Source organism: Calypte anna, chromosome 6, assembly GCF_003957555.1.
Source record: "Calypte anna isolate BGI_N300 chromosome 6, bCalAnn1_v1.p, whole genome shotgun sequence".
NCBI lineage: Eukaryota > Metazoa > Chordata > Aves > Apodiformes > Trochilidae > Calypte > Calypte anna.
This window is the reverse complement of record NC_044252.1, coordinates 9,572,445-9,599,985: the sequence shown is the minus strand read 5'-3', so window position 1 is coordinate 9,599,985 and position 27,541 is coordinate 9,572,445. Positions and strand designations below refer to the sequence as shown.

The 27,541-nt window shown below is 37.9% G+C and overlaps 1 protein-coding gene across 2 annotated transcripts in view; it reads left to right on the top strand.

Moving 5' to 3' along the window:
• ANK3 (ankyrin 3) overlaps positions 1-27,541 on the top strand; it is a 356,895-nt gene that overhangs the window by 187,358 nt on the left and 141,996 nt on the right. For both annotated transcript variants that reach the window (XM_030453513.1, XM_030453512.1), the window contains exons 3-5: positions 23,527-23,628; positions 24,126-24,224; positions 24,631-24,729. In XM_030453513.1, the coding sequence (XP_030309373.1) occupies positions 23,527-23,628; positions 24,126-24,224; positions 24,631-24,729 (300 nt within the window). The remainder of the gene's footprint in view (positions 1-23,526; positions 23,629-24,125; positions 24,225-24,630; positions 24,730-27,541) is intronic.

Genomic DNA, 27,541 nt, shown 5'->3' with positions numbered 1-27,541 from the left:
TACACTTGCACAATCTTTCTTCAGATAAGTACAAGTGTAACTCCCCAAACTTGCTGATATTTGAAGGATATATGATTCATCCCAGTAGTCCCATCCTCCTTGTCTTTTAATCATTCTGTTACAGTGCAATGATTTTCCTGATACCCCATTTAACATTCTCACACAGTATGGATTTACAGGATGGGCTCAATTAAGCAGAAGGACACCACCAGCATCCACCAGCACTACTGTTGCAACAGGCAGAGCTGCTGCCCACCCTTTTTGCTTCTTTTATAGGCTTTTTAAAAATTATTTTTCCGCCTTATATGCATATGGTAATATTAGAGCAAAGTGCTAAGGTAGTTTAGTAAAAAAAAATACAAAATGCTAGTTATTTACATTCCACTTGTATCTCTACTAAAAACCTTAAAATGAAGACAAAAATAATGAAGTTTCATTTGGGCCATACATTCTTGAGTTGATATTAGACTTATGGATGGTGATTATTCAAATAAGTACTCCCTTCCCACTAATTTTAGGAAATATGATTGATGTCAGCAATGACATGTTTTTCCATCCTGGAGCAGTCTGTCAGAGCTCCCAGGAGGGCTCATTGTGGTTTAATATTCATAGATTAACTAGCCCTTGTAGAAGAGATTTTCTGCTTTTTCTATTTACATTTCAAATAATTCCATGGCATTGTGTGGGAGCAAGTGAATTGTCTGCTGAATGCTGATGGATACAACAATAATAATAATATCATTGACAGTGCTAAGGAAATTAATATATCATAAAAGTTTACATGTGCCTTATTGTGTGCAATCCTGTATCTGTAGATTTTTCCCTTGTTGACAGTGTGTGTGCTGCTATTTTTAATCCGAAAGGAGGATGCCTTCCCCTCCAGTCTGTTGAATGGCATCTTCCATAACCCAAGCACCACACATCCCTTGCTACAGCTTAGCATTATGCATCCGCAACGTTTTACCAGACTAAAAATTTCCTGAGTGCTTGAGCAGAGCTTTTGTGATAAGTACTTTCTTGTAGGGAGAAAGACAATTGCTCTGTAAATCAGAAATGATAGCTTGTAACAGTACTGTGAGAGGGGGAAGAGAAGGGGGGGAAATGGAGCTGAACTCTACATCATGAAGGAAATGTAGTTTTGCATTTCTAGACCCAGGAATCTCCATCTACAATTATTTTCCAATGATTATACCAGTTCTGCTGCCCATAGGGCTTTATATGCAGATAGGTAGTGATAAGTTTAATGTTTTGGGCTGGAGAAAAGCTTCTTTTCATTTTTATTGTGGGTCTGGAGGAGGAGAGATAAATAATTTCATTCTTGTTTCTTCACTGTTTTATGTCCAGGTGGCATTCCCAGTCAGTTTAGGAGAGGAGCTTGTAAATCCATGTTTCTTCTGATCTGATCTGCAGCCTTTGTAGTTCCACAAGATGGTGCTTACAACTCAAATCAAAATGGAAGCATTTCCCCTCTTCTTAAATTCTCTGCTGTTAAATCTCACATGAGATCCAGTGCTACTGAGGAGAGAGGGAATACTTGCGTGCTTCAGCCTACAAGGTACCAGTTAGGCAGCATGAAAAATTCAATTGGGCTTAAAGGACAGGTACTAAAATGCAGTAGTAAAATATGGTTCCTGATGCATTCATTTTCCCTTTTGAATGTGTTTGCTGCAGACAAATAATTTATTAATACAAATAATTTACAATGCTTGGTAATTAAAGATGAGATTTCTTACTAAATTATATGGGAGTTGGGTCAGATTCTTTAATCAGATTCAAAAATGCCTTGTTCTAACTTTATATCAGAGTGGCACACATGCAAATTTAAAGAGTCTTTATTAATGGGAAAAAAGACTTTTTTTAAACTTAGTTATAGTTATAATGCTTTGTGTCTCAGGAGTTCTTTATTCCTCTTTGCTAAGACCATTAAAATACAGTTGATGAAGTCCATGGCTTCCTATTGTTTTAAATTCAGGATCAACACTATTCTTTGCAGTTTTCAGCAGCTATCTGTCTACACATTCAAATGGAGAATATTTTCATAGATATCTAACAAACATGATCTCTGTGTGTGCATACGTGTGGAGAATTGCTTGCATGGAAATCAGTTTTTTAAAAGCTCTGTTGTATTTCCTGCCATTAAAAAAAACCACAGGTAAGTTATTGGAGAGACAACTACCCAAACTAAAAACTGGATTGGTGATACATTTAGGAGGTATTTTAGATGTCTTTTAAAAACCACAGTAAATCCTTGGCTCATCTGAGATGACCTCAGTATGATTAGGTCCCATTAGTCTCTGCCCTGGAGAGACTTGGGGGGAAATGCAGAAAAACTATTAGGCTCTGGGATTGTCCACACTAAGTATAGATACAGTACTGATGCTTTGCCCTGGCAGTTCATGGCAGATTGTTACATTTGGAGTTAGTAAAAACCAGTATGGTTTTGTGTATGTAATTTTACTAAGGCAAAGAGATAAAGGGAAAATGACAGCTATTTAATGATTGGGTTGTAAATACAAGTTAAATAGGATTTTCATCAATCACAAAAAGACATAACTGTATCAGTGAGTTCTGTGGTCTGTAAAATAGATTTATAATGGAAGAAGATATTTTGTACCCTAAATATAGCATCTGCTGCCTCCTCCATAATGCAGTGTGAACACCAGCTGGTTTATCCTGTCAAGGGACTGCTTTTCATGAAGCATCATGTAGGTAATGCAGATATGAGAAATACTACTGCTATACAGTAATTTTAGAAGCCCTGTGAAAGCTATTTAGGATCAGATAAGAAATAACAGTTCACAGAGAGAAAGGAAATGTGAGCACTAGTTGTGATAGTAGCTACAGACTTGAAGGTTCTCCCAAGGAAAAGAAATGCAATGCTCATGAAAAAAGTTAGGAAAAACCAGAATATGGCCATGTGTTCTGTTGTAATGACTGCATTATTCATGCAGCCATTCCAAGGTGTGTTTGTGCATCTGCTCAAAATGTTCAGTGAGAAATCAGATCTCAGAAGCTTGATGAACCCATTTCACTGATGTAGCATAGGTTACAGCCATGCCAGCTAGGGCAAAACCTGGCTAATATTCTAACCTCATATAGTGTGAAATACATTTTGATAGGTATAGAACGAATACCAGATCCAAAGTGTGGTGCACATGAGTCAAGGCAGTGCAAAGAGAGGTACCTAGCTCCTTAATACAGACCCTTATTGCTATCACACTTCTATTTTGTATTTTTGAACAAGTTTTCTGAGAGCTTTTTTACTGTACAATGAAAGCTCTCTTGATGCTGCTTAAAATAGCTGCAGTATAGCTGCAAAGTATTACATTACAACACAGTATAAGTCACCATCAAATTGCAATAGATCTTCAATGCTCAGCACCACATTTAGGAATTATGCATCCTACAGTTTCCTCTAGCTCCCCACAGTTCCTAGGGAAGCCTGAGGGCATTGATGCAGTCCCTGGAGATGCCCTTTGCTCTTCCTTTGTAGGTCTAATGCAACTTCAGAAAGCATGCATCTTAAATGTAGCCAGCAACTCGTGTGTAATGCACATAAGGGGATGCAAAATCAGTAGCAGTGCTTCAGGGACAGCATTAATATTTAGTCAAACTGCCAGCACTACAGTGAGAACTGAGAGATATATTTATACATCTGTGCTGAGAAATGTAAGTCCTGCTTGAAATGCAGTTTTCAGAGCTGCCCTCAACCCCCAGCAGCATATCAGAAATTATCTTGATGAGACAATTTGTTCTTTATTTTACTCATTTTCTTCTGTTTTGGGGAAATTTGTGCATAACTCTGATACAGGAAGACTCTTTGTCCTCTCCTGGTATAGGATATCTTAAGGTTATTGCATGGAACAACTGGATGCTCCCCTGTTCCTGGAAAGCACAGCTTCAGCTCCATTGCAGTAACAAAGTTGGGGCAATTTGAATCTGGTGTTAGTACAGTGACTAAAACTTGAGGAAGAAAACATTGGGGAAGTCTCTTGTATTTGCTGCCCAGACATTCAACACTGAGTTAGATCTGAAACACAGGTTTGTGCCTGAAAAGAGCACTTATCCCATAGGAACTGGATATTCAGTAAATTATATATAATGGTTTATAATTTGTCCCCACCTTGATTTTTATGCCATAGTATAGCCTGGAATTAAACAGAGTAAGTGAAATAATTTGAGATTTTGCTGTAATTGAGTTGGAAAGGGACAGTAGGCCTAAGGTTGTGTAGCATTTTCTTTGAAAATAATAGTGCCTAATGACAGGAAGCTGATAGAGAGGAACCTACTGGAGGGAACATTTACTGGAGGTTAAAACTGGATTTTGGTCATTTTCAATGACAAATACAGATTCATATTTTAATTGGGAACAGCACCCTGTAATGTGAAAGTTTACTGTCTAGCAATCTCCTGACCACTGGTGACAGGTCTGTATGTGTCCTAACTAACAATCAGGAGATGTCAGCACTGAGACTGACAACTTTTGAGTGATGCTAAAATCAACTACAGCTACAGCTGCTCATTTTTCTTTGGGTTCATTGCATTGTAGCATCTTCCTTTCACATTGTTATAATGATTATGAGATATATAAACTTGCAGTTTTTCTTGAAGTCCTTCCAAGTGTAATTTGAAGAAAAATTCAGAGTACTTTGTAATGCTAAGTCCTCAAGCATTGAAAGGTCCAGCAGCTTTGACACTGCCCAGGCTGTGGCCCCCTGTGAGCCTCATGGTCTCACGTACACCACGTGTGGGCAGAGTGCTGATTGATTTTACATGGCTGGGGGTTTGTGTTCCATGGCACCTTGTGTTAAGCTCCTTCTGACTCTGACGCCAAGTGCAGTTTGCCTGCAGATGAGCTCTAACACTCCTGTGTGTCACAGAATCATAAGAAATAGGGTTTGGTGTGATTTCAAGAACACCTTTTTTCTTCCCTCATCCATAATAGTCCTTTCTAATATTTTCTTGAAAATTTCTGATTTTTATTTTATTTTTTGTCCAGTGTTGCTAAATGTTACATGTGTTAGAAATCCCATCACTTCATAAGCAAGCTATTCTTACATTAGTTTTCTGATAAAAGTTTTACTTTATGTCTGTATACATTTTTATAGTATGATGATTTGGCTGTAGTCTGTACACCAGAATGAGTAACAGGCTACCTGTGGTTTACAAGTCTTGCTTCATCCATTGCATTTGAGAACAGATTGAAAAGACTAGTTACAGTCAGGTCAGTGATTCCATTTTTCTTTTATCATATAATGACTGCACCATCTATAAATGAAGATTAATAAGGCACTGTACACTAAATGATAGCTGTGCTAGTTTGAGCTTTTTCCACAGGGCATTGGACACGCTCATATGCTCTTGGTGAGCAGATATGCTTGCAAACTGTTCTTGGTATTTCTTTTTTTAATTAAGCCTACTTCTGTTTTCATTTGATTTGTTTTTTTAGGTGGTCAAGATCTGTAGTCAAATATTTTGTTAATAGTGGTGGGGGTGAGGGTTTGGCTAAGGTCTTGTGGAGATGTCAGTTGTCAGATATCATGAACAACTACTGCTTTTGTAGTATTGCTCTTGGAACATACTACATGATATAAACTTCTTTTTCTGTGCAGAAACCATGTCTGAGCATTTTGAAACCATCTGTCAGTTCTGGGGCTTCATCTCACAGTTATGTTCAGAATAGGCCTACAAGATAGACAACAGAGAGAGGGAGTGTTGGAATGGTTGGTTTGCCAGCAGTAACATTTCTGGTACTTAACTCTAGGATGAAATACTTTCCATTGTCATCATGAATCTTAATGATTAATTCTTTGCTCCTGGCAATCCTGGAATATTGAAAATTGCTAGAAATACAATCCAAAAGGAGAGCCAACTTGCTGTCACATGGATACCATATACAAATGGACAGTATAATTTACGCAACATTCCTCTGATACTTTAAACTATGGGTTTTTTTTTTGTAAACTCTTAAAAACTGAAACACTTATTTGAACTAGTCATTATTTTTCTGTACTGTGGTGCAATAATTAGCATGTGATTTTTACTTCCCTATCTGTGTATTTACATACTAACACACCTAAGGAGACCATCAGCAGCCACTGATACCACTAACCTGCTCATAGTATTTTCATCAAATGCAGGTTCAACATTTGGAAAAAATACTGAGCTCTGCTGTTCAGGTCCAAGGGATTTCTTCTTTCTGGAACCCTATACTCCAGTGAGGTATGTCAGAGCAGGAGTTAGGCAGTAGCTGTTTTCAATTTGTCCAGATTCCCAGTTTTCAACATTACTTGGAACAAGAGGCATGGCATGCAATAAGCCATCAGATTAATCAGCAGAGAATTTCAAACATCAGCAATGCTTCAAGATGATATAGGAAGATCTGATATCGGGTCTCCTTGTGCTTTCCATATATAGTTCTTTGCCCTTGCTCTTCCCCTCCTCTCTATGAGAGTTCATGTGAGATCTGTAGTTCATCTGAACATAGGGTTGACTGGACTCTCTGGCTTTTTTTTCCTTTCCTAATTGGCTACTAGTTGTTTTTCAAGCATGATAGTGTTGAGTCAGTTTGCTCAGGAGTCAATCATGATTTTTATCATGATGCTTATGTAAACACTTCAAGCCAGCAGCATTTTCTCAGTATTTTCCAGAGGTGCTGCTCGTAGCAAATCATTGATAGAGCTGTCTTTTAGGTGGTCAGTGGGAGAGAAGGAAATCTTAATAAATCCAGAAGCTTCTAGTTAGCTTAACTAAAGCTGCTTTTTGTGGTGCCAAGGGGATGGAACTACTGTTGTCTTTAGTTCTTTATTATTTGAAGAGTATAGTGTGGTCTTGGCAGCAGGAAATTGCCTCGCTAAGTGCTGTCTTAACTTCCATTTTCACACATTATGCCAATTATGAGGTTTCTGTGATATGTGGTTTTGCAAAATTACCTTTGTCCTGGACACAGGTAAACCTGTATACCTTTTCCATGTAAAGGCAAGATACTGATGAAGGAAAAGAAATTCTTGAAGTCTTCGTGGTGGAAGCCTTGAATGATACATGGTCTGGTCTGGACAGGAAGTTTGGGTTTATCTGTTTTCCACTTGGTTGTAGTTGTTTGTGTTCCCACAGGACAGGGAAGAATCTGAGGGTGTTGTAGCCCCAGGGTTGCTGGAAACTAAAAAAGCTTTAGAACTTGGGCATGAAAACCCCATCTAATGGGTGGAAATGGAAGAAAAAATTGCTCCTCCAGAAAGCTTGAGGTGATTATCAGGGCAGAGCGGAAATACAGAATCTATTCTGATAGCTTAAGGGGAACAATAAAGGCTTAAAAAAACAGAATTTGAAGTGGTTTTGTAGATAGTGGTTCAGATGCTTTGGACATACCACTCATACCATAAATGTATCATTTATTTTAGTCCATAATCCTGAGAACCCCTTGCCCTGCTATTGAAAGCAGCATATCCCAGGGAGGTGAAGTGCTGACAGGGAGGTAACGGGAGCTGATACGGATTGGGACAGGGGGAACACTGCAGAGCTTCAGTGTGGTTCTTCCATGGGCATTTTGAGTATCTGTAATGTGCTGAATTTTACAGGTCACAGCAGGGCTGGCTTCAAAGCATGGTGTTTCAAAATGTTTGGAGAAACAAATTCTGAAAAATGATTGTAAGTAATTTCAGTCCTTGAGGTTTGATCCTATCTGCTGCTGAGGAAGAACAGGATGAGACCATGGGATTCCTGTGCACTAATTTGGATACTCTCTGTAGAGAAATTTTGAGTATCTTGTAGCAGAAGTTACAGGATTTCCTTTTTTGGTAGTTCTGCAGAGCTTTAGATTAATAGGCATTATGGCAGATGAATATCTTCGTCAAAATTAAGAAAAAAACCAAAACTAAAATAACTAATATATTTTTTTAAAAAAAACCGTAAATGCTGCCAGCACTTGACTTTTGTTTGAATACAGAAAACGTATGCTTTTCAATATGGATGGTGGCAGAACAAGCAGATTTTTTAAAAAAGTAATGTGCAAATGATGCTGATTGCTGGGGCATTTTATAACTAGGTAAGGATTTTTTTCCTTTGGCTGCATATTCTCCGTAGTTAAAGCACAAGTGAGTAAATGTGCATTTTTCCTTGGTCTAGTAGCTTCTTTGTAAAAGTCTGGTAGCTATCCATAGAAGTTAACCATGAGGTGTTTGAGATGAAGTATCTTAGGTGGAAAGAAGGGGAAGTCTCTATCTTATGAGCTTTACTATCCCTCTCGCTGTATGTAATATGCATCTTTCATGGTTTTGCATACAGACCTGTGGTCTCTGGGTCTCAGGGAATTGCTTAGTGAATATCTTGTTGCCTTTGCAATGTCTGCACTCAAACTGCTGTTTAAAAATCTAAGTTGGGACACAGCCATTATTTTAACAACCAGAACAGAATTTTAGTTAATTATATTAAATATCTCAGATACTCCTAACGTTTTCTGTGATATAAGAAGTTTCTATAACTGAGGATCCTTCATAGGTCTGTGTTGTATAAGTGCACATCAGTACTGATGCTACTTATCCTCTGAAAAGGATGCCCAAAATGCCACAAACCTATAACCCCCTTCTCTGGTGGGCTTCAGCTGACTTTCTAGCTTTCCAAAATGTCTGAAATGTCATCCATTGCAGGTTCAGAAAAAAAAAATCAGATTTATATTTCATCTTCCCAAAATCTGGATCACTAACTCCAGATTATGGATTGAAATATTTCAGCTTGTCTTTCCCATTCTTAGAAAGATATTTATGTTTTTTGTATCTCATGTCACACCATGTATTTCTTTATACTGAATTCTGCCATGTGTTGCTTTGTTTGCAAGTCACTTCCAAGCCAGTAATCATAAGCACTCCATCTGGTTGGAGGGCAGAGTAGTGATAATTTAAAAAGACATTTCCACTATTCTGTTTAAAAGAATCCTCCATCTGTACCAAATCTGTCATTTTAATGAGATTGTAAAGGGTTTTAGGTTTTTGTGTGATTGTTGTTTGGTTTTTTGGTTTTATTTTTCCCTTTTCTTTTTCAAAAGGGGAGGAGATTGATTGTTGAGATCTTTTTCTTCCCTTGGATATCTATTCATTACATGATTGTATGCAGGGCTGTTTCTCTTTCTCAAGCAAAGAATGACTACAGGAATTTGCAGTTCATGTAATTCAGGATGCAGATAACAAAAGGATTTTGAAAATTGTACCCAAAGTCTATAACAAATAGATTTTGCCTTTAGTATCGAGCCTTTCCTTCATTACCATATGTTAACAGCATACAAGTGAGAAATCATCCTGAAGGCTGTAAAACTGATCCAGAAGGTTAAAAAAAAAAAGTGTTGCCATGATTTATGATGTGAGCTTTCAATAATCAGAGCTGAATTGATGGATGTGAATGTGCTGAGATGACTTTTTGGTGCTGTCAGATATTAATTTTTCTTTGTGCTCTTCTTTTGTAATTCTGATCATTGCTATTTTAAAATTAATATTGAGAGAATAGAATAATTTCTTGTGGAAATCTCACAACCTGAGCCAGGACAGTTCTGTGGAGGTTGTGGAGGTTAATAGGCAACTGTCTAGGTCAATCGTCCACTGGTCTCATCATACTAATGGGAAGTCAAAAAGCCAGGGGCTGGAGACTGGAAAAGCAAAAGAGCTCTAGCAGAATAAATGAGCAGGCAATGGGAAGGGGAAGGCAGTCTCAGAGGGATCCTGGAGGGATCAGGCTGTCATTCGGACTGTGCTGGTACCATCCATGGGACCTGGTCTGCCTAGGGAGCAAGGAGTGAAGTCAGACAGTAAGAGAGACACATGAAGAGGTTGTTGAATCCTTTTTTTATAAAAGCATTGTTCCTTCTTTCCAAACAATCCCTATTTTGGTTTTAGGAGATCTGTTGGATTGCCAGTTCTGTGTCACCAGTCACTATCCCCCCAGCAGCAGATTGCAGTTCAGTGGCACCCAGTGGTTTGGGGACACCACCTCACACTGGGCTTGGACTTTTGGACAGACTCTTTCCATAAAACTTGCCTGATTTAATCCTTTTTTCTACAAAAAAAAACTGTTAAGGAAGTTGTAAATGTCATTAAATTATCTCAAATCCCATTAGAGAAATCATCATATCTCCTATCTCTTTGTTTTCAAGCACCCCTACAAAGGCACAAGAAGGGTATTTAGGCACCTGCTTCTTATTCAGAGCCAATCCTTCTTCAGTTAGAAACAATAATTCAGTCACTGGATAGTAACCCTATGGTCCTGGGTCTCTGGAGCTGGGATGTTTCATTTTACTGTTTTGAAATGATGGTTCACAGTCTTCAAATTGAATTGTAATGCTAAATCAAAATTCAGCTTCAGAAATTGCACATTTCCCAAGAGAGCATTGCTGAAGTAGCTGGTGCAGATGATTTAAATCTCTGCTATTGCAGGCTCTGCATAGATCTGTCAGTGAGGTAAGTTCAATTAAACTGACTTGGTCATTGTCTTGTGTTTAAATTGGGGTGGAAGGCTCCTCCACCTCTGCAGACAGCTGTTAGCTTCCCTTTATTTAGCCAGTGGCAGATCTGGGTATTAGTCATAGACACTATAATACCATAAGCAAATATGTGCAAAAGCAGAGATGTGCCTCATCAGTGCCATTAATGAAGTCATTTCAAGCTAGATCCCCTGAGTGCCTCCGTTATCTATTTAGTGACACACTGGGGGGGGACTTAAATTTTGCACCTACTGAAAGATTTTACATAGATAATTAATAACAAGATCTGCATTATAACTGTATGGAGCTACTGCCTGGTGGCTGAGCTCTAGTTGATAAAAGTGCAGAAATGCTTCTTGAAAATTTCAAATTTTCCTTATCATATTTTACATATAGATTATTTCCTTTCATCAACAAATAAAACACTGGACATATCTTGTCTGAAAAAACCATTAGACCCTGATTATTATTTTTTTCCCTTGTCTTATCCTTTGCTGTTCTTCTGTACCAGTGACTCTGTGCTCATCTCTTGTGTGTCAGGTGAGATGTGTTATAGGCAAGTGCAGGGCACATTGTGCAGATGCTTGTGGTGTACTGAAGAGATTTCAATATTCCCTTTCTCAGAAGGTGGGCATTCTTTAAAGGCACTCCTAATGTAAATAACTAGAGAAACATGCAGAAAATCCCTGCTGCTAGCACAGATTCCATTGAAAAGGAAGAGATCTACTTTATTGAAATCATGGACTTCTCTCTATGCTTTCCTCTGAAGCAAAATGATTTTGCTCTTGGTACTGCTTTTAATTTCTCTGGTTTAGGAACTTGAAGTATATAAAGAACAGTCTTTTGGTTCAGGAAAACAGCCTCTAGAACCAGCAGCACAAATCTATCATAATTAGTCATCAGAAAATCTGAATAAATATAAATTACCATGGAGTAGGAGGCAGGCATATGTGGTATTCAAAACACACAGAGTGTAAAATGATGTTATTGTTGCCTTTAGAAATAGTTCAAAGTAGTCTGCATTAGAAAGAGCTGATAAGCAGAATGACAAAAGCTTGTTTCATGAGTGATTCCAAGCAGCAGTGGTTTTCTGATCAGCTGATGCTGCAGCTATTTTGGGTATTCCACAGATCATGATTACATACACGCAGAATGACTGGAGGCAGCAAATATGGTAAGTGAGCCAGGAATCCTGGGACACACTGCTACTAACTTAATAGTCTTACAGTCACTTGTCGTTTGCCATTTAAATAGCCAAGGGAAGTCTAACAAGTGACTGGGCTTAGTTCCTTTATTTAAAAGTAAAAATTAAAAAAAAAAAAAAAAATAGAAAAAAAAAATAGAGAAAAAAAAAATAAAAAAGGAAACCACTTCCTGGGGCTGCTATATTTAGCAATGGTGCAGGGTCCAAAGTGTTAACTAATTGAGTCATCAGGTTTCGTATCTGGCCACAGAAAATGGCAGTGGAAGAGGGAGAATGTTTTCCAGAACAAGTAAGCATTTGTGGATTCTGAAATAAGAGTGAAATCTGCATATTGAGTTTCTTGTATTGTTTTTTTAAGACTTTGATTGTATGAGACAGAGCTAGATGTAGGAACAGGTATGTTTCAGCTTGTTTGGTGTATTTTGTGTCCTGACAGTTCGATTACAGTATAGGCTGAGGCAGCAGGAAAATGGTGTATGGAATAATTTACCAATGGCTGTGTTCTGCTCGGGACACAATATCTATAGAAGAGGCTGATAAAAACTGCAGAAATGTTTTGTGATGTTTTGTTCTGTGATCAGGACCTTAAGTAACCTAGATATATGTAATCATTTTACTCACTGAAATGTTTTAGCAAGTCTTGTGTATTTTGAAAAAAGTTAACTGAAATCTTTGTCTTGAAGGTGTATATATCAAATAACACACTTTTTCTACTAGCATTCTGTAGGTCAATTGCACTTCAAAAGATTAGTGCTGTAGTGCTAGTAGTTTGCTGTAAGGATGCACCTGTATCATTCTTACTCTCGGGGATAGTCCCAGTGACCTCCAAGGTGCTCACTGTGTGATTTAACAATTATTCAAGTGGGTAAACTGCTGTGAAATGACATTCCTGTACTCTGTAAACTAGGTTCTTCATTAGCCTGAGCTAGTCACTTAAAACCCACAAAGTTAAAGTAGTTGTTCTCCAGGCTGCTTTATTGCAGAATTAAAATATGGGGTTCCTAGCTAAGTGTGGTCTCCAGTTATTAATATTGATGAGTGTTAGGTTTGTGGAAGGGTCAATTGATGGCAGGATATTTTTAGATAGAGATATTACAGATAGTAGCACCCAGTAATTTACTAGCTAATTTCCATGTCAGCAATAGATTTGTGTTCTGAAAAAATAGTGCAGTGAGTTCTTTTAGAGGTGCATGTTGTTTCCTTGCTGTCAACACTGGCTGACAGGACAAGGACTGGTGTTTTTTCCCTCATTAAACACTATTTTGCAAACTATGGTTTCCATGAGTAATTTCAAAACTATGAAAATATTTATTTGGGGGAGTTTCTTTGTGAAGCCACTTCTTGAAGGAGAACGTTTTGTTTGATTCAAATGTTTTATAGTACTGGGTTAAACCCTTTTTTTTCAGTCCTAATAATATTATTTGTACTTTCCTGGGTTTTAGCACAATAATCAATCTTCAGAGTGATAAAAATCTTTGCCGATGTTTTTTAAATGAGCCCAAGTAGTACAGAACTTGACACAGTCCTGCCAGTTTCTGTGTGCAACAGTTTGGAGAGTAGAGAGAACTGAAAATCTTGCCACCTTCAAGCTGTGGCATTGGCAATGTGCTGGTCTGCTGTATGCTCTGCCCCTCTGTGCTGAAATGGAATGGTATTTACTCTGAGTTTTGTTAGAAGTTGTATAGAAATGTCTTCTGTTAGTCTATACATTGTTTATTGAAGGTGTAGTAGCTATCTGAAACAGAGTTGAGCTATGGAGAAGGGGTACAAGCACATCCTCGTGTTTTCTTGCTCATAGTGTTGGTAATAAAGTCTGTTTTCATTCCATGCATATTTAAATTTCTTAAAGGTTGCCATGCACATTTAATTCTAAGGAAAAAACAAACTATTGCTCTGTGTATCCTGTAGATTTGCTATTCAGAAGAGATACTTAAATAAGCACTGTATAGGAATGACTTATTCTACCATCAAATGCTAGGGGAGATTACTGTAGAGGACAGGTAGGTAAGATTTTTGGCCTGAACTTATTTCTGTAAGCATGTAATAAACTGATTTTCACTGTGAGAGTTGAACTGAAAAGTAATTCTAAGCATGTGTTTATTAAAATAATCAAGATAAAGTCTTTTAACCTGATTTGGATAATGTTAATTTCTTAGTTAAATATCATTACTTTCTTTGATTAAAGAATTATGTGTTTTCCAAACATACTTCATTCTGATGTTAAAAAACAGTGGTAATTTTCAGATAAAAACAGAATATGAGGTCTGTTTAAATAGGTCCATTGTTTTTATTTTTGTCAAGAAATTAGAAATCTCAACTAAGATGTTCAGATGATCATGTTTTTTCTACAGTATTCCAACTCTCTGGTGTACAGTGGCTTTGAAAGCCAGAAAAGTATTAGTGCAGTTTTGTAACTGAAAATTGACAGTGTGAAAATGGAACCATCTGATCTGCAGTGATCTATCTGTATATTTGGTATTTTTTCCCTTACTTTAAGAATAAAACTGAGCTATGTTCTGTTTTCTTTCCCCCTCTCTTCATCTGTAGGACTCCATATACCCAAGATTGCCCTCCCCGTTATTGTTTTCATCCTGTTTGTGCCTGTAAATCCTGGCTTTAGCCTTGGCCCAGAAGTGATTTAGACTCTTCCTTTCATTTGAAACAGCATCTTGTATTTAGAGTCAGAAAACTTGATACCAATTGCAGGGCTCTGATCTGTAGGTTTTGCTCACAGACTTCTGTGCTTGGGCTGGTAAAAGCAATTTTTCCATTGGAATCCAAACTAATCCTTAAATCCTGAACATGTGGAAAGAGGAACAAAACACTTGTAAACTAATTTGCATTTGCTGCTTACACCATTGAATAAATCTAATCCAGACAGCCCCAACAGATGCTATCATAGAACTTTCCATGCCATTGCACAAATTTTCAGCAGTGAATGTCAGTGCTTAATCATGGAGGAAGAAGAAAAAGGGAGGTCTGGAAACCATGGAGGCTGATGGCTCTCCTGTGTCCAGCTCCTCAGCTTTGTGCAGGCCACTTCGGGCTGTTGCACCCCTCATACAGCATCACATCTGGGAGGAAGAACAGAGGTTTTCCTCAGTATTTCTGACAGCAACAGACAGCAGTGTGCCCAGTGCCCATTCTGCAGGGCTCTGCCTTGCCTGTGTGACTTAGAGTAATGTGGGAGACTACAGAGTAGATTTGGAGTTTTTGGATCACATCCTTGATAACAGAATAAATTAGAAAATACGAAACAATAGGTTATGGTCAGAAGGGAAATTCAGCCCCTGTAGAAGAAGATGGCTAAGCCAACAAAGCTTCATGGATGTTAGTCTTCAGACCAAGATTATAATTATCTCCTAGCAGGTTGCTCAGCTCAGCTCCTGCATTTAAGAATTGTTAACTCTCCCATGTGAGATTTGCCTTCATGAGTTTGGGTAGTGCTAGCTAGATTTTTCTACCAAAACTGCCTCAGCTGGTCTTTGGCTTTAGGGAGACATTTGAATCCTCTGGTTTATTGGTTCTGTGAAGTCTTTCTCATTGTATCTGGGTTTATATATTTCACAATGGATCTACAAAGAGGTGTCAGGACAGATTATTCTGTTAATGTTACAAAGGAAAGAGCTTCTTCCCTTAAGGAGAAAGGGAAAAGAGCTTAGGGAAAGAGCTATGACAGACCTCATGGGATGCTTCTAACCTGCCCTGCAGAACTGACATGTTACCACATTTCTGGCTGTGTTACCAATCTTGCCCAGGGAGTCCTCTTAGTATCTGAAAGATCTTCAGATAATTTACACTGACCTTCATATTCTGTATGTGTCCTGTGTATGTGTCCAAAGACTCTCTCCAGCAAGGTATTCAGATGTGTAAATTGGATGATGTTCTTTGCTTCTGACAGAGGTCATAATCCCTGCTATGGAAACCTATGCATTGACACTTAAAAACTGATACACTTTTTAATTTGTGTAAGAATCATGAACAATGTGTCAAAATTCCTAATAGTTATCTAGTCTGGTAGATATCTTTAAAACTATCAATCCAAATGTTTCTTGAGCCTAGGAAAGTATAAAATTTAACTATGAGTGGAATTTGCAATACATGCAGTGTAAACTGGTGTGTTTCTGCATATATTTTTACCACCTCAAAAATGGTTTGACCTGTTATCATCAAACAATCTTTCAATTTAATAATGTTCAAACTTCCATGGCAGAATTCTTTTGGTTTTGAATGAGAGATGCATTCAAAAGCAGACATAAAGTGGAAAGAAAAGAAGAAACTTCTGAATTTACTGTACTGAAAGTTCTTAATAGGTTGTCAAGCTACATAACAGGTTATGTAGTTTTTCTATGGTTCCTCTAACTTGTTTACAATAATATTTTTAGGGTGTATTTACGACCATTACAATTTAACCAGGATACAGTTTGCTCCAATTTATTACCAGTAACTTCCACTTCAACACATCTGATTGAAGCATATTTACATAGTGTTTTTGTAGTGAGCTCATTTTGAGTGATTAAAATCTGTCTTCCTAAAATCAGCAATACTGTCTGACTTAGGCTTATACTGATTCTTTTTTTCCCATCTGAGATTATAGATAAAAAAAAATATCCTCTAAAAAAATGTTTTGAAAAGGGTTGCTGAACTGTTTTCCTCTCTTTTCTGTGTCTGCATTTTAAAACAAGATGCACAGAGAGAACAAGAGGTGGACCAACTTGGCATAATTCATGCAGTGATCTGAAAAATGAAACTTTAGCATGGAAATGGCTTTAAATTTTAGACTGATGTATGCTGAAATTATTTCCATGCTCATTGGGTAGTCAGTTTCTGAGAGAAAAATATCAGGGAGGAGATCAATGGCATCTCATCTAGCTTGAAATATAAGAGAGTTTGTACATTTAGGTGAACAGAAACATAAGAAAAAACCCTTGAAACATATCCAGCCCTTCTCTAGCTCTTTGTGACTGTGGTAGCAGTTTTGAAAGCCAGTGATTTAGTTTTCACTTGTAAGTGCATGATAGGAAAGCTTTAGAGAGTGAGAGATGAGTCATTAGAGGCTCAGGAGTTTCTTCACAGAGTTTGAAATAAAATTCTAGAAGTTGGGGCTGTCAGCTTGGAGAAGGAATCTTGAATTTTAGATGCTTAAATCTTTTGCATCCAACTGTATTGGATTGTTTTCATTAATTATACATGTGAATCAGTTTCTTTTATGTTTTTGCAATTCTAACATGAGAATCAGAATCTAACCAGTGATTTTACTGGTTTTAGCATATTGAACAGAGTGTGTCCCAATTTACTTTGTCATTCAGGTTTGTCTTTTCATACAGGCAAGCCTGATAGTTAAAAAGTCAGTATTCCAGGAATCTTATTTTCCCATTAAAATAAAATAATTCTTATAATTTGTTGTTAATGCATACTTGACAGTGCAGATGTACATTAATTTCATAGGCCTGGAAACCTAGGATCTTGCTTTTGGTGTTACTAATTTAGCACATGCTAATCATTGTTATCTTAAATTCTTCAGATTAAGCTGACACATCAAACTTGTGCTTCAAAATCTCAAAACCTCACCTGTGCAAGCTGGCAGAGCATTGGAAGCAGCTTACCCTGTATGAACATTTGAGTTTGATCTCAGTTCAGGTGTTTTCTGTTGAGCTGTCAGATGTTTATCTTATTGTAATTGGAGCTGAATCGTTCTGTATTTGGGTATCTGTAGTTACAAGTAAATGCTGGCTTTAGGGACATTTTCAACTTGGATAATATGTTCAGCATGTTATACAGGTGGATGTTAGACAAGGGTTTCCTGTCTAGCTCTGTGTATCTTCGGTGACTTGGGAATCACAACCCCCTTTGCTCTTTGTGGAAAACATATGGTAGCTGCACAGTTGGAATAGGGCCAGTTATGGGGACATTCCAAATACTGTAATAGGTTGCATGACAGGGCAAACAATTAGAGGTATTTGGTTGGGTTTTGACCAATAATGAAATAATTTCTAATCCTGCAGTTGTATTCAAAATAACTGGCCTTCCCTAGCTGAAAGTTCTTTCCTTTTCATCGTCAGGTGGTAGGAATGGAATTTTTCCTGTTGTTCTGTAGTTGTGTTTAGGGCTGTGATGCCAAAAGTATCTTTCTGAAGGATAAGCACCCTTTCTAATGAAAAAGGTGAAAGTAAAATATTTTAATACAGGTTTATTTCTATAGTAGTAGTGAGATGTAAAGGATACAGATGCTTGGAGGATAGATGAAGAGTCTCACTAAGAAAATTATATGGCTTCAGACCTGGTTCAGTCATTGCTATTAACTGGCCAGTATCCTTTATTCGAAATAAAATTTCATTCCTTAGTGACTGTAACATATTTACTTGAATGAAAAGTCTATATCAACAAAGGAGCAAAACCAAAGAAATGCCAAGGACCTCCAGTTTCCAGTGTAGTGCTTAGTGCCCATCAGACTTGGGCCTAACTGAAAAAAAAGGCCATTTCAGTAAGCCTACCATTATCAAAATAAGCAAAAATGTTAAAATCTTTTTTCTCAGATCATCCCATGCTGTTGAAAGAGTAGTTTTGTTGAGCACATATCCAAATGGAAGTAACATAAGTTCATCCCTTAAAATGCGGTCACTTCTTCCCCCCGCAACAAATGTTAGGCATGGTTAGCATCTCTTTGCTGGGACTCAAGCCAGAATGCATCCTGCTCTGGCACAATGGGAACCTGCTGGGGGTTTCCCTTCACAACAGCTACTGTTAAAGATGGAGTGAAAAACAAAACCCTGCACCCAGTGTGAAAAAATAGACTGGATTTTTAATCTGAAAAAGAAGCCCCTGTAAGCAGAACACAAAGGACAGAGAGATGAGAGTAATAGAAATGCCATCATAGTATGGGAGGAGACCTGTGAAAATAATGGTTTTGCAGTTTTGAAGGGTTTACTAAATAATTCATATGCTCTGTTTGCTCAGGACACCCTCTTTAGTCCTGTGGAAAAGCCAGGCCAGACCCTGGCTAACAGTTTCCTAACAGTTTTTGTCTTTAATCATACTTGGAGAGAAGGACAGTGACTATGTATTTGCTAGTGTGAGTCAGCAGCAGCATTTTCTGTTTTAAAATGGAGTCTTATGGTAATATCCAAGTGACTTTGTAGTTACTCTTTCCTATAATAGAAATGATTTTTACCTCACATAGCTTTTCCTTAAAATGGAGTAGTGCTTTACAGGTCTTATCTATGCACATCACAAGCTCTACCATCCATCATGTGGTAGGTCTAGAGGACCTTAGGATAAAGAACATTTGGGAAATTCAGTCCTGCTACCAGCACAGCTTGTTCAGACTCAGCCCTTCCCAGAGATATCTCTGGGATGAAGGGTGTTGAAATGAATTCCAGACTGGAAAACCTGTTGTGGGCTGCAAGCAGCCCACAGTCTGCAAGCTCATCAGCCTTCTGTGCATTAAGGAACTGTATTTTTATAGTATACTGCATTAAAGGAAAATACACAAATTTAAAAGAAATATCCATTGTGTAAAAACTGCATTCATAAGCCAATCATCTGCATGTTTGCATTTTCTAAAACTAGAAATAATCCCTTTTTTCCCAAAAAACTGCAGGTGGAGAGGGGAAAAATAGTATTGTCTGTGAAGAAAAAGCTTGTTATTATACATGGATCAGTACTGGTACTATCAAAAATCTGCTGTTTATGAAATATTGTCCCAATAACCACTCCAAAACTAAACACACAGCATCTGAGGCCTGTGTCTTCAAAAAGTAAAACATTTGTAAGAATCTTCACTTTATTTTGAGTCTGGATAGAGGAATTGAAAAGGCAGCATCCCCAGGGAGCTGGGAAAGCTTTCGGGTGCACAGCCTGGGAAATGGGATCTTGTGCAAACACACAGAAAGGGTTGAAATCTTTGTCACTGACTGCAAAAACATATATGATCCAGGATGCTTTGATGCATGTCCCATGCTTGTTGTTCTCTTGATATTTCTCAAGACTTTGAAGATTTAAAAGACTATTTTCATTTTCATTTCATGGGATCTGTATAGATTGTTAATATACAGACTGCCTCTTTCAGGAATATTGAGGCCTAAGTGATTAATACTGGAGAATATTTTTATTAGGTCTGTCAAGGGAATGTCTTCAGATGCTAACAGGAGGGTGAGGTAGAAGTGGGTCTATCCAAAAGAGTTACCTACAGAGGGGGAGTGCTTACCTGTGGAGTTCCTGAGCAAAGGTCGGAAACATAAAATCCTCTTTTTCCCCATTGTGTTTTTTGAATGCATCCAAAGGGTTCTTGGTTAGACTCTGATATGAACCTCCTAGCATAGTGGCAATCAAGTTAAATAACAATTAACATTATTGTTACACTTGTTTGACCTTTTAAATCCTTCAGTGATTTGATCCTAGGCTCTGATGTTGCTTGTCTGGACAATACAGCAGCAATTAAATGCTCTATCAGGGACTCCAAAGGCTTTGTTTCAAACAAAACAGTGACAACTAGAAATAACAGTATTCTACTATATTGTGATACTAATATAAATAAATAAATAATTTAGGTTTAAAATAGAACCATAAGTTGAGAAAATTTTAGGTTTAGAAAGGTGAAAGTTTTGTCTTGATGTTTTTGATCAATTTTTACTGACTCCACTTAGTTTTTGTGAAGTTTAATGCAGCATTCATTGGCTCTTCTGGGTTTTGAAAGTGGAATATCTTAAAACAAGGTTATTCAAGGAATTTTGCAGGGTAGAAAATGCTTTAAAGTCTATTCTGTGTCTAAGCAGGGCTGAAGTAATGCCTTAGTCATAGGCAAAGTGGAAGCTAGCAATGTTACTTTTAGAAAGGCTGGAATTGGTTTTGGTTTTCAAAGGTGTTGGTTCTTTTTCCTTTGCTTGTTTCTGCTTATGTCAGAGACCGTAATGAATAAGAATCACAGAAACCCTATTGAACTTTTGCACAATTGTACTGCCTCAGTCTGTTATACCTCTGTGTGAATCTCAAAGGGCTCAGGAGCTTTAGCCAAGGTGAGAAAGTTTTCCCCTTCTCAATGCACAGGTGAGAAAGTTTTCCCCTTCTCAGTGCACAGGGGTGTGTTATACCTTGGCTGCAATTTCATATACTGGCTCACATCACATTCATGTAACTGGAAACCAGTAAGGTGGAAACTGGAAGTGCCAACTCAGATCAGCTGAAGTGTGGGGGAGTTTGTTTTATCCTTGTGGTGCTGTTAAACAGCAGCTTCTCTGGGTGCTTCCAAGTTGTTTTGGTGCCTGTATGCATCTTCACTGCTTTTTTTTCATGGTGCCCCTCGTGCTGGGAACCCACCTCTGTCTAAGCAGTGAGAGTCCCAGCATCCCACCAGCCCTGCTGCTCAGGTGGCAACCTAGCTGCTGCTGTCAGTGATGTTTCTGGATGGTTTGAGCAAAAAAAAATGAGTTTCAAGTGGTGACTGGGAAAGGAGGGTATGCTGTTTACTTGAGGGATTTCAGGAATAGATTTGTGCATCATTTAGCAGCACCTGAGCTCTCTTGATTTGAAAAATTTTTTAATCCTTATGCTAAAAGTGTGACCTAAGCTTCGTCCTTCCTCCTGTTAGCAAATGCTTCCAAGAGAAGTCCTTAAAAGACACAGGCTTTGCTCTCCCTCTGCAGTCAAACAACAGTTAGCTGATATTTCCATTAGTAGCTATTTATCACTCCTTCTGCCTCTCCTCTCCCTTCCTCACCCCCCACCTCCATTTTGTTTGAGCAAATAGAGATATTTAAATGTTCTGAGTATGAGAGTGGTTCTTGTCTGGCATGCACTAATGTGGCAGGCAGGACCTGATTTTCCATAGCAAGCTTCTCTGGTGCATCCCTTCCCACCCAGAAGCAGCTGTAAACAGCTGATGTTAATTACCAGCCACCCGCTGACTGTGCCAAACAGACATGCCACTAAACTGTGACAAAAAAAGGCTCCCGGTCTATTAAGTCCTCCCTCATACCTTTGGTAATGCTGATAAAATGCTGACCTGTTTTTTTACCCTAGTGGCTGCTGTTGCTAAGCACTGAGAGTATGACCTGTCTCCTGTAATAATCTGCATTGCACAAATGAAAGTGCTTTACTGCACTTCTCAAGGCAGATATTCTTCCCAATATCCTTCAGATTTCTGACTGTGTAGTTTGTAGCAGCAGCTTGGTTTTGATAAAGCCTAATAAAACATTGGTGTAAAACATTGGTGTTTAGGGAATGTTTTGTTGAAAGCACATTGCAAAAGTTGGTTTGTAATGATCAGTGTGGCATGCTTGGAAAAAAAGAGCAGGGAAGGTCGTAAGGTAGTAACAGACCCCTGCAAAATGGAATAAATACCATGAGTGCAAAACTTGAGAGAAAATGAAGGGTTCATAAGCAAAGATTTTCTCCTTGTTAGAGAGATTGTCTATTGAAAGTACTGGTAAAATGGTTTTGTAGCTTGTACTGGTACAAAGAAGAAAGCAGACTTGATAGGCGTTTACCATTTTGCTGTCATTGTGCCCAAGATTGTTTCCTCCTGCACGTGAAGGTGACTTCAAATGAGCTTGAAGCAAGTCTTAAATAGAAAAATGTGTTTGCAGCCACTGCATTGACAGGAGAGGAGAAAAATCAATTGCAAATCCAGAAAATGGGGAATTAAAAGAAAAATAAACTTATCTGATCATTGGATAAGTATAACTGAGCTTAAGTGCCAGGGTTTTGTATTTCTCCTAGCAGTTACTCCCTTTAATTTTTTCTGTTAAAGCAATTGCTGTACTCTTTAGAACCTTAAATGACCTCAAAGCACTTAAAGTTCCAGTGTTGTGAGCCTGTGATGAAACAATACTGAGGGGAAAAAAAATCAAAACAAAAAAACAAAACAAAAAACCGGTTCCTGCTACACCAGTGAATAAGATGGCACCAAAAATGTGTTTACTGCCCAGGATGCCAGGGAAAGCTATGGCACAGATAAAATCAAAGATTATATGATTAGTGCCTCTTGAAGGCTAACCCAGTTCATTTCACTTGCTCCAAGGCAGGATCAGCATTATCTAAACTGTCCTTGGTGGTTATTTGCATAACTTGTTTTTAAAACCCTCTGGGTATGGGAATTACTTTCAGTGATTCTTTCATGACTTAACTATCCTTTCTGCCATCCTTGCATTCAAACTGAAAGAAACATGAGGCAAATTTCCACAGCTATCTTTAAAGCAATATTTGAAAAAAAAGTAAAATGGACTTTAAATAGTGGAACTGGACTCTGGTATTCCTGGATGCTTCACTGAATGTAGGTAGATATTGTAAATAGAATGTGCCATGAAATGAGAGAGGATAGAGAAAGTAAAACAAAATGTAATACTAGTTCAGATTTTAAAATGCATTCGTTTGTCGGACCATGTTTTTTCATTCAGGTAGTCCAGTCCTTCAATATTGAGTATTTTATATTTTTTTCTTAAATTGACTGTTATGTGAGACCTCACAGTACTGACCTGCTCAGTTCACCTTGGACACTGAAGGTGGTGTGGCACCTTTAGAAAGAGCAGAGGAGTTTCCATGGAGTTCTGTCCTGAGCTTTACCATGTTTGTCTTCCATGCCGGGTACTACATGTGTCCCTGGCTACCAGCCTTGCATGTTAGTGCTGCATAATTCACATTTATATATGAAGTCAACCCAGTGCCCAGTCAGGCAGACAGCCCATTTACACCAGGGGGAGTTTGCATATGCACAAAGCACAGAATTTAACCCATATTTGATAAAGTAGTTTGGGACCCCTTTATGTCTAGATGTATGTATGTACAGCAAGTAACTCCTTTGCTTAAGGAATGTATTTTTATACTGTGTTGTTTTCTAAAAGGATTTTTTTTTTTCTTGTAGTCTGACACAAATGCAAGTTACCTGAGAGCTGCTCGAGCTGGCAACTTGGAAAAGGCTCTTGACTACTTAAAAAGTGGAGTGGACATCAACATTTCAAATCAGGTTTAAAAATATTTTGATAAAATTTGCTGGATAAATGCCTTTCTCCCTGTTAATTGAATGTCTTTTTATATTTGCACTCCATGTCAACAATAATTTGTGTTTTTTGATGAGCCATGTTTACATATTTTATCCAATTAAAGCTTTTTTTGCCCCTTTTGCCCCTTATGGAGAAGCCTTTTCAGTTTCACTTGGAGAATGTTGTGCTATTTCACGTTATATTTCATTCCATTTATGTTACATCAGATCATATGACAGCATGAAGGACTTCAGACTGCAGAGCTGGTATATCCTGACTTGATTTATACTCTTTCCTTACAATCTGGTTCTTGTGAAGTTTGCATAAGAGTAGTTGTTTAAGCAATTCTCTCGCTAGTATGTAATAATTTGTAATTTGGCTCATAATATGTTTGCTACACTGGAAAATGCTTACCAGGCTTTCCCATTGCTTTTTTTTTCCTTTCTTTTTTTTTTTTTTATTTTTTTTTTTCCCCAATCAGAATGGATTGAATGCTCTCCATCTTGCTTCCAAAGAAGGACATGTAGAAGTTGTCTCTGAACTGATACAGCGAGGTGCCAGTGTGGATGCAGCAACAAAGGTCAGTCAGGCCTATCTAATTGTTCTCTTGTTCACACTGATGGCATGGGCACAAAGTGTCAGCCAACTGATTACAGACATTACTGCAGCAATAATTGCTCATTTTCAACTGTTGGAGTAGTCTAAGTTACTGATGGAATGGTCTCAGTAACTGTTTACTAGAAATGTTTTAAATTATGGTAAATGTCATAGTTTACTAGGAATGAGATTTACTGAACAAATTGTAGATTCATGTCTTGGTTTCTGTCCATGTCTTCTAGAATAACTTAACCATTAGAAGTATTCAGTAAGAGTATTTTATTTCAAGAAATACCATATTTTTAAGTGAAATATGTTCTTCAAAGTATTGTCATGTATTTAAACTCAGCATTTTTACCCTTTTCAAATATCACCATCTCTCTTTTCAGAAAGGAAACACAGCATTGCACATAGCATCCCTTGCTGGACAGGCAGAAGTAGTCAAAGTGTTGGTAACAAATCGGGCAAATGTCAACGCACAGTCTCAGGTAATGTTTTTCTATTTGATACTTTCAAAAACTTTGCTTACATTCAAACCATTGTCCCATTATAAACTATAATATAAATAAGTAGATTTGGTAGATCTCATTGTGCTAATGCTGGCTCTTGAAAATCAGGTTTGATAGCATAAATAGGATTAATGTAATCCTGCTACCAAAAAAAAAAAAAAAAAAAAAAAAAAAAAATCCTTTTTAGCTGTTTCAAATATGTAGGTAACTAACAAGATGTGCAAAGGCAAAGTTTAAACACACAGCTGCCTTTTTCTTACTGAAGGAAGAATTTAATGAGAATAGTGCTGAGTTGATTCCACCTTGTAACTCAACATACAATGAAAACTTGAAGTGCTTCCAGCTCTCCCAGTCCTGCTCCGACCCTCTCCAGGTGGTCAGAGTGTGCCAAGAGGTATGATGGATATATCAAGTCCATCCTTCGTAGACATGACAGCACAGTCAAATCTAAGGTTGTGTTCAGGTCTTTTCCAACATGGGATGTCAACCACTAGTTGGGATTAAGTCTACATTGCCTGCCTTATTCAGTAGCAGAGAAAACATAGAAATAGCATCTCTCTCTTAAGCTTTCCAGAAGACACATAGACACATACCCTGAAGAAAGGGATGAAGAAAGTGAAGGCACATCCAGGGGTGTCTGCAGGATGCTGGAAATGCTTGTGTAAGAGGCAGCACAACAAACATGAACCACTCAGCCTCAGATCTGCCCTCCAGTGTCCTGTGAGATGCTAATTATTAGAGTCAGATGAGATACTGATAGAACAGGAGAGTGGGAGAGAGCTTGTTCAAATGAAATGGATTCTGTTTCACATAATTCAGTGTCTCAGACTTCAATGAGCTCACCCCTTTTCCTCATACAAGGAGGTATTGCAAGCATGTACAGAGCTTTTAAGCTTGGTTAGTCCTTCAAATAAATAGTTAGGTCAATTATAGAAAATCTGAAACACAGGGGAACAGTGCTGATGTTATAAGCAAAGCAGCAAAATGAAACACAGAAAAACTCTGGCTCAAAAAATTCAGGAACTCCAGGTCCTTGGAAGCAGGGTAGCTGTGCCATAGGAAGTGTTCCTGCATCTGTGCTTCATTCTTGTTCTCCCTACTCTGGGGCTGGATGGCAGGCAGCATCAGAGAAAGAGGAGCAGATTAAGAGGTGGTCTTCTCATCCAGCCCAGTATTTATACATTTTCTGTTATTTATATAGTTTCTCTATTATCTAAATGTGGGCGTAATAGCCTATGTTTGCTAAAAAGGGAAATTTAAAAACGTACATTTAAAAATATTTTTAATGATCTCTCAAATAATAATATGAACAAAATATATAATAGACTCTATTTCAACAATTTTACTTATTTGTCATCTGTAGCTCATGTTTCCTTCAAAGAGAAAGATAGCAACAAAAAGTAGTTTCAAGTACAGTCATTTATGAAGTAAAAGTCAGTTAAGAAGTAAAAAAGCTGAAATATTTCCAGTGGTTTTCCTGTTGAAGAAATTAAGATTACTTTGAAAGGATCTTTTCTGCTTGTGTTTGAGAGCTTATGTATTCAACCCTAAAACTAAAAATAATCTGAGTCTGTAAACATCTTGTATAACTGCATTGTCCATACACCTTAAGGTTTTGCCACATTACCCTTGTTTTGACAGCATATGAGAATTAAAATTTTTAGGGTATTTTTCCCATTATGGATGCCTTTGATGTCTTTGCTTGAGACGGATGTGTATTGAACAGTCCTCATTGATACCTGGCAGAGGAATACTCCAGTTGGGATTAGTCTTGGGAGGTCTCGAGTTCCTTGTTACCAAACTGCCCCAGGACCAGCTTCATCCATGCTATGGAGCAGCACTTGAGCCTTCCTAAAACTTAGAATAAAGTTCTGTGGAATTTGGTTTATCCACAGAGACACTATACAAGATTTTTTTGTTTGTTTTTTGTTTTGATGCTGACCCTGTTTCCTGTGAGTTTGGCTTTATTTCCTCTTCCCTTGAAGGGAACAGCTCTACCCTGCTGACAGTACCAGTGTTAGGGATGTAAGGCCTCCTTTAATAAAATCTTCCTGACCTTAAAAAAAAAAAATGTAAAAAAATTTTTTACTCAATATGAATTTTGTACCTGTTCTAACAGCTATTTGTTATACTGAAGGCAAAATACTTTCTTCAGGCTTGTGGCTGACAGTTTCTGCCCCTTTTTAAGGACAGAAGAAAAAGCAGAGTATGGGGGGAAAGATGTTGAAAACCCTCCAGTAATTTAACATGGGAAAAAAGGTTCTGCTCTGGTTCTGAGAATTTTTGCCTGTTAATTATTTTCTAAAACTAATGATTAAGGAGTGTTTCCTGCTTCCTCTCTAAATGCAAATGTTTGACACTAAAAAATTAATCTCTGTTTCCAGCTGAGTCAGTAAATAGGTATTGAGTATGCCATGAAGTGATAGGGGAAAATGCCAGACTGCTGTTCCCTATAATAACAACCTGAAATGTGACATATTGAGTACCTTTGCAAGTGTGTTCTGGCTTCATTTTTCATTAAGCAGAATTTTAAAAGTACAGTAACTAAATGGTTAGGTTTTGGTTCTGGAGGGTGCATTAACACATTGCCAACTTTAGGTTTTGGCTCCAGTAGGACTTCAGCATCTGCTTTATGCTTGTAGCAATGTTTTCCTGAATAGAGACCAAATTATCAAAATACTGGAACAGCAACAGACCCTGCAGCCTGTGCGAGCCTTGTAAACACGTGGCTTCACAGCTGCTCAGTGTCTTGTTGATGGTAAAGTTTCCCTTGGATCAAACATCCAGTTCA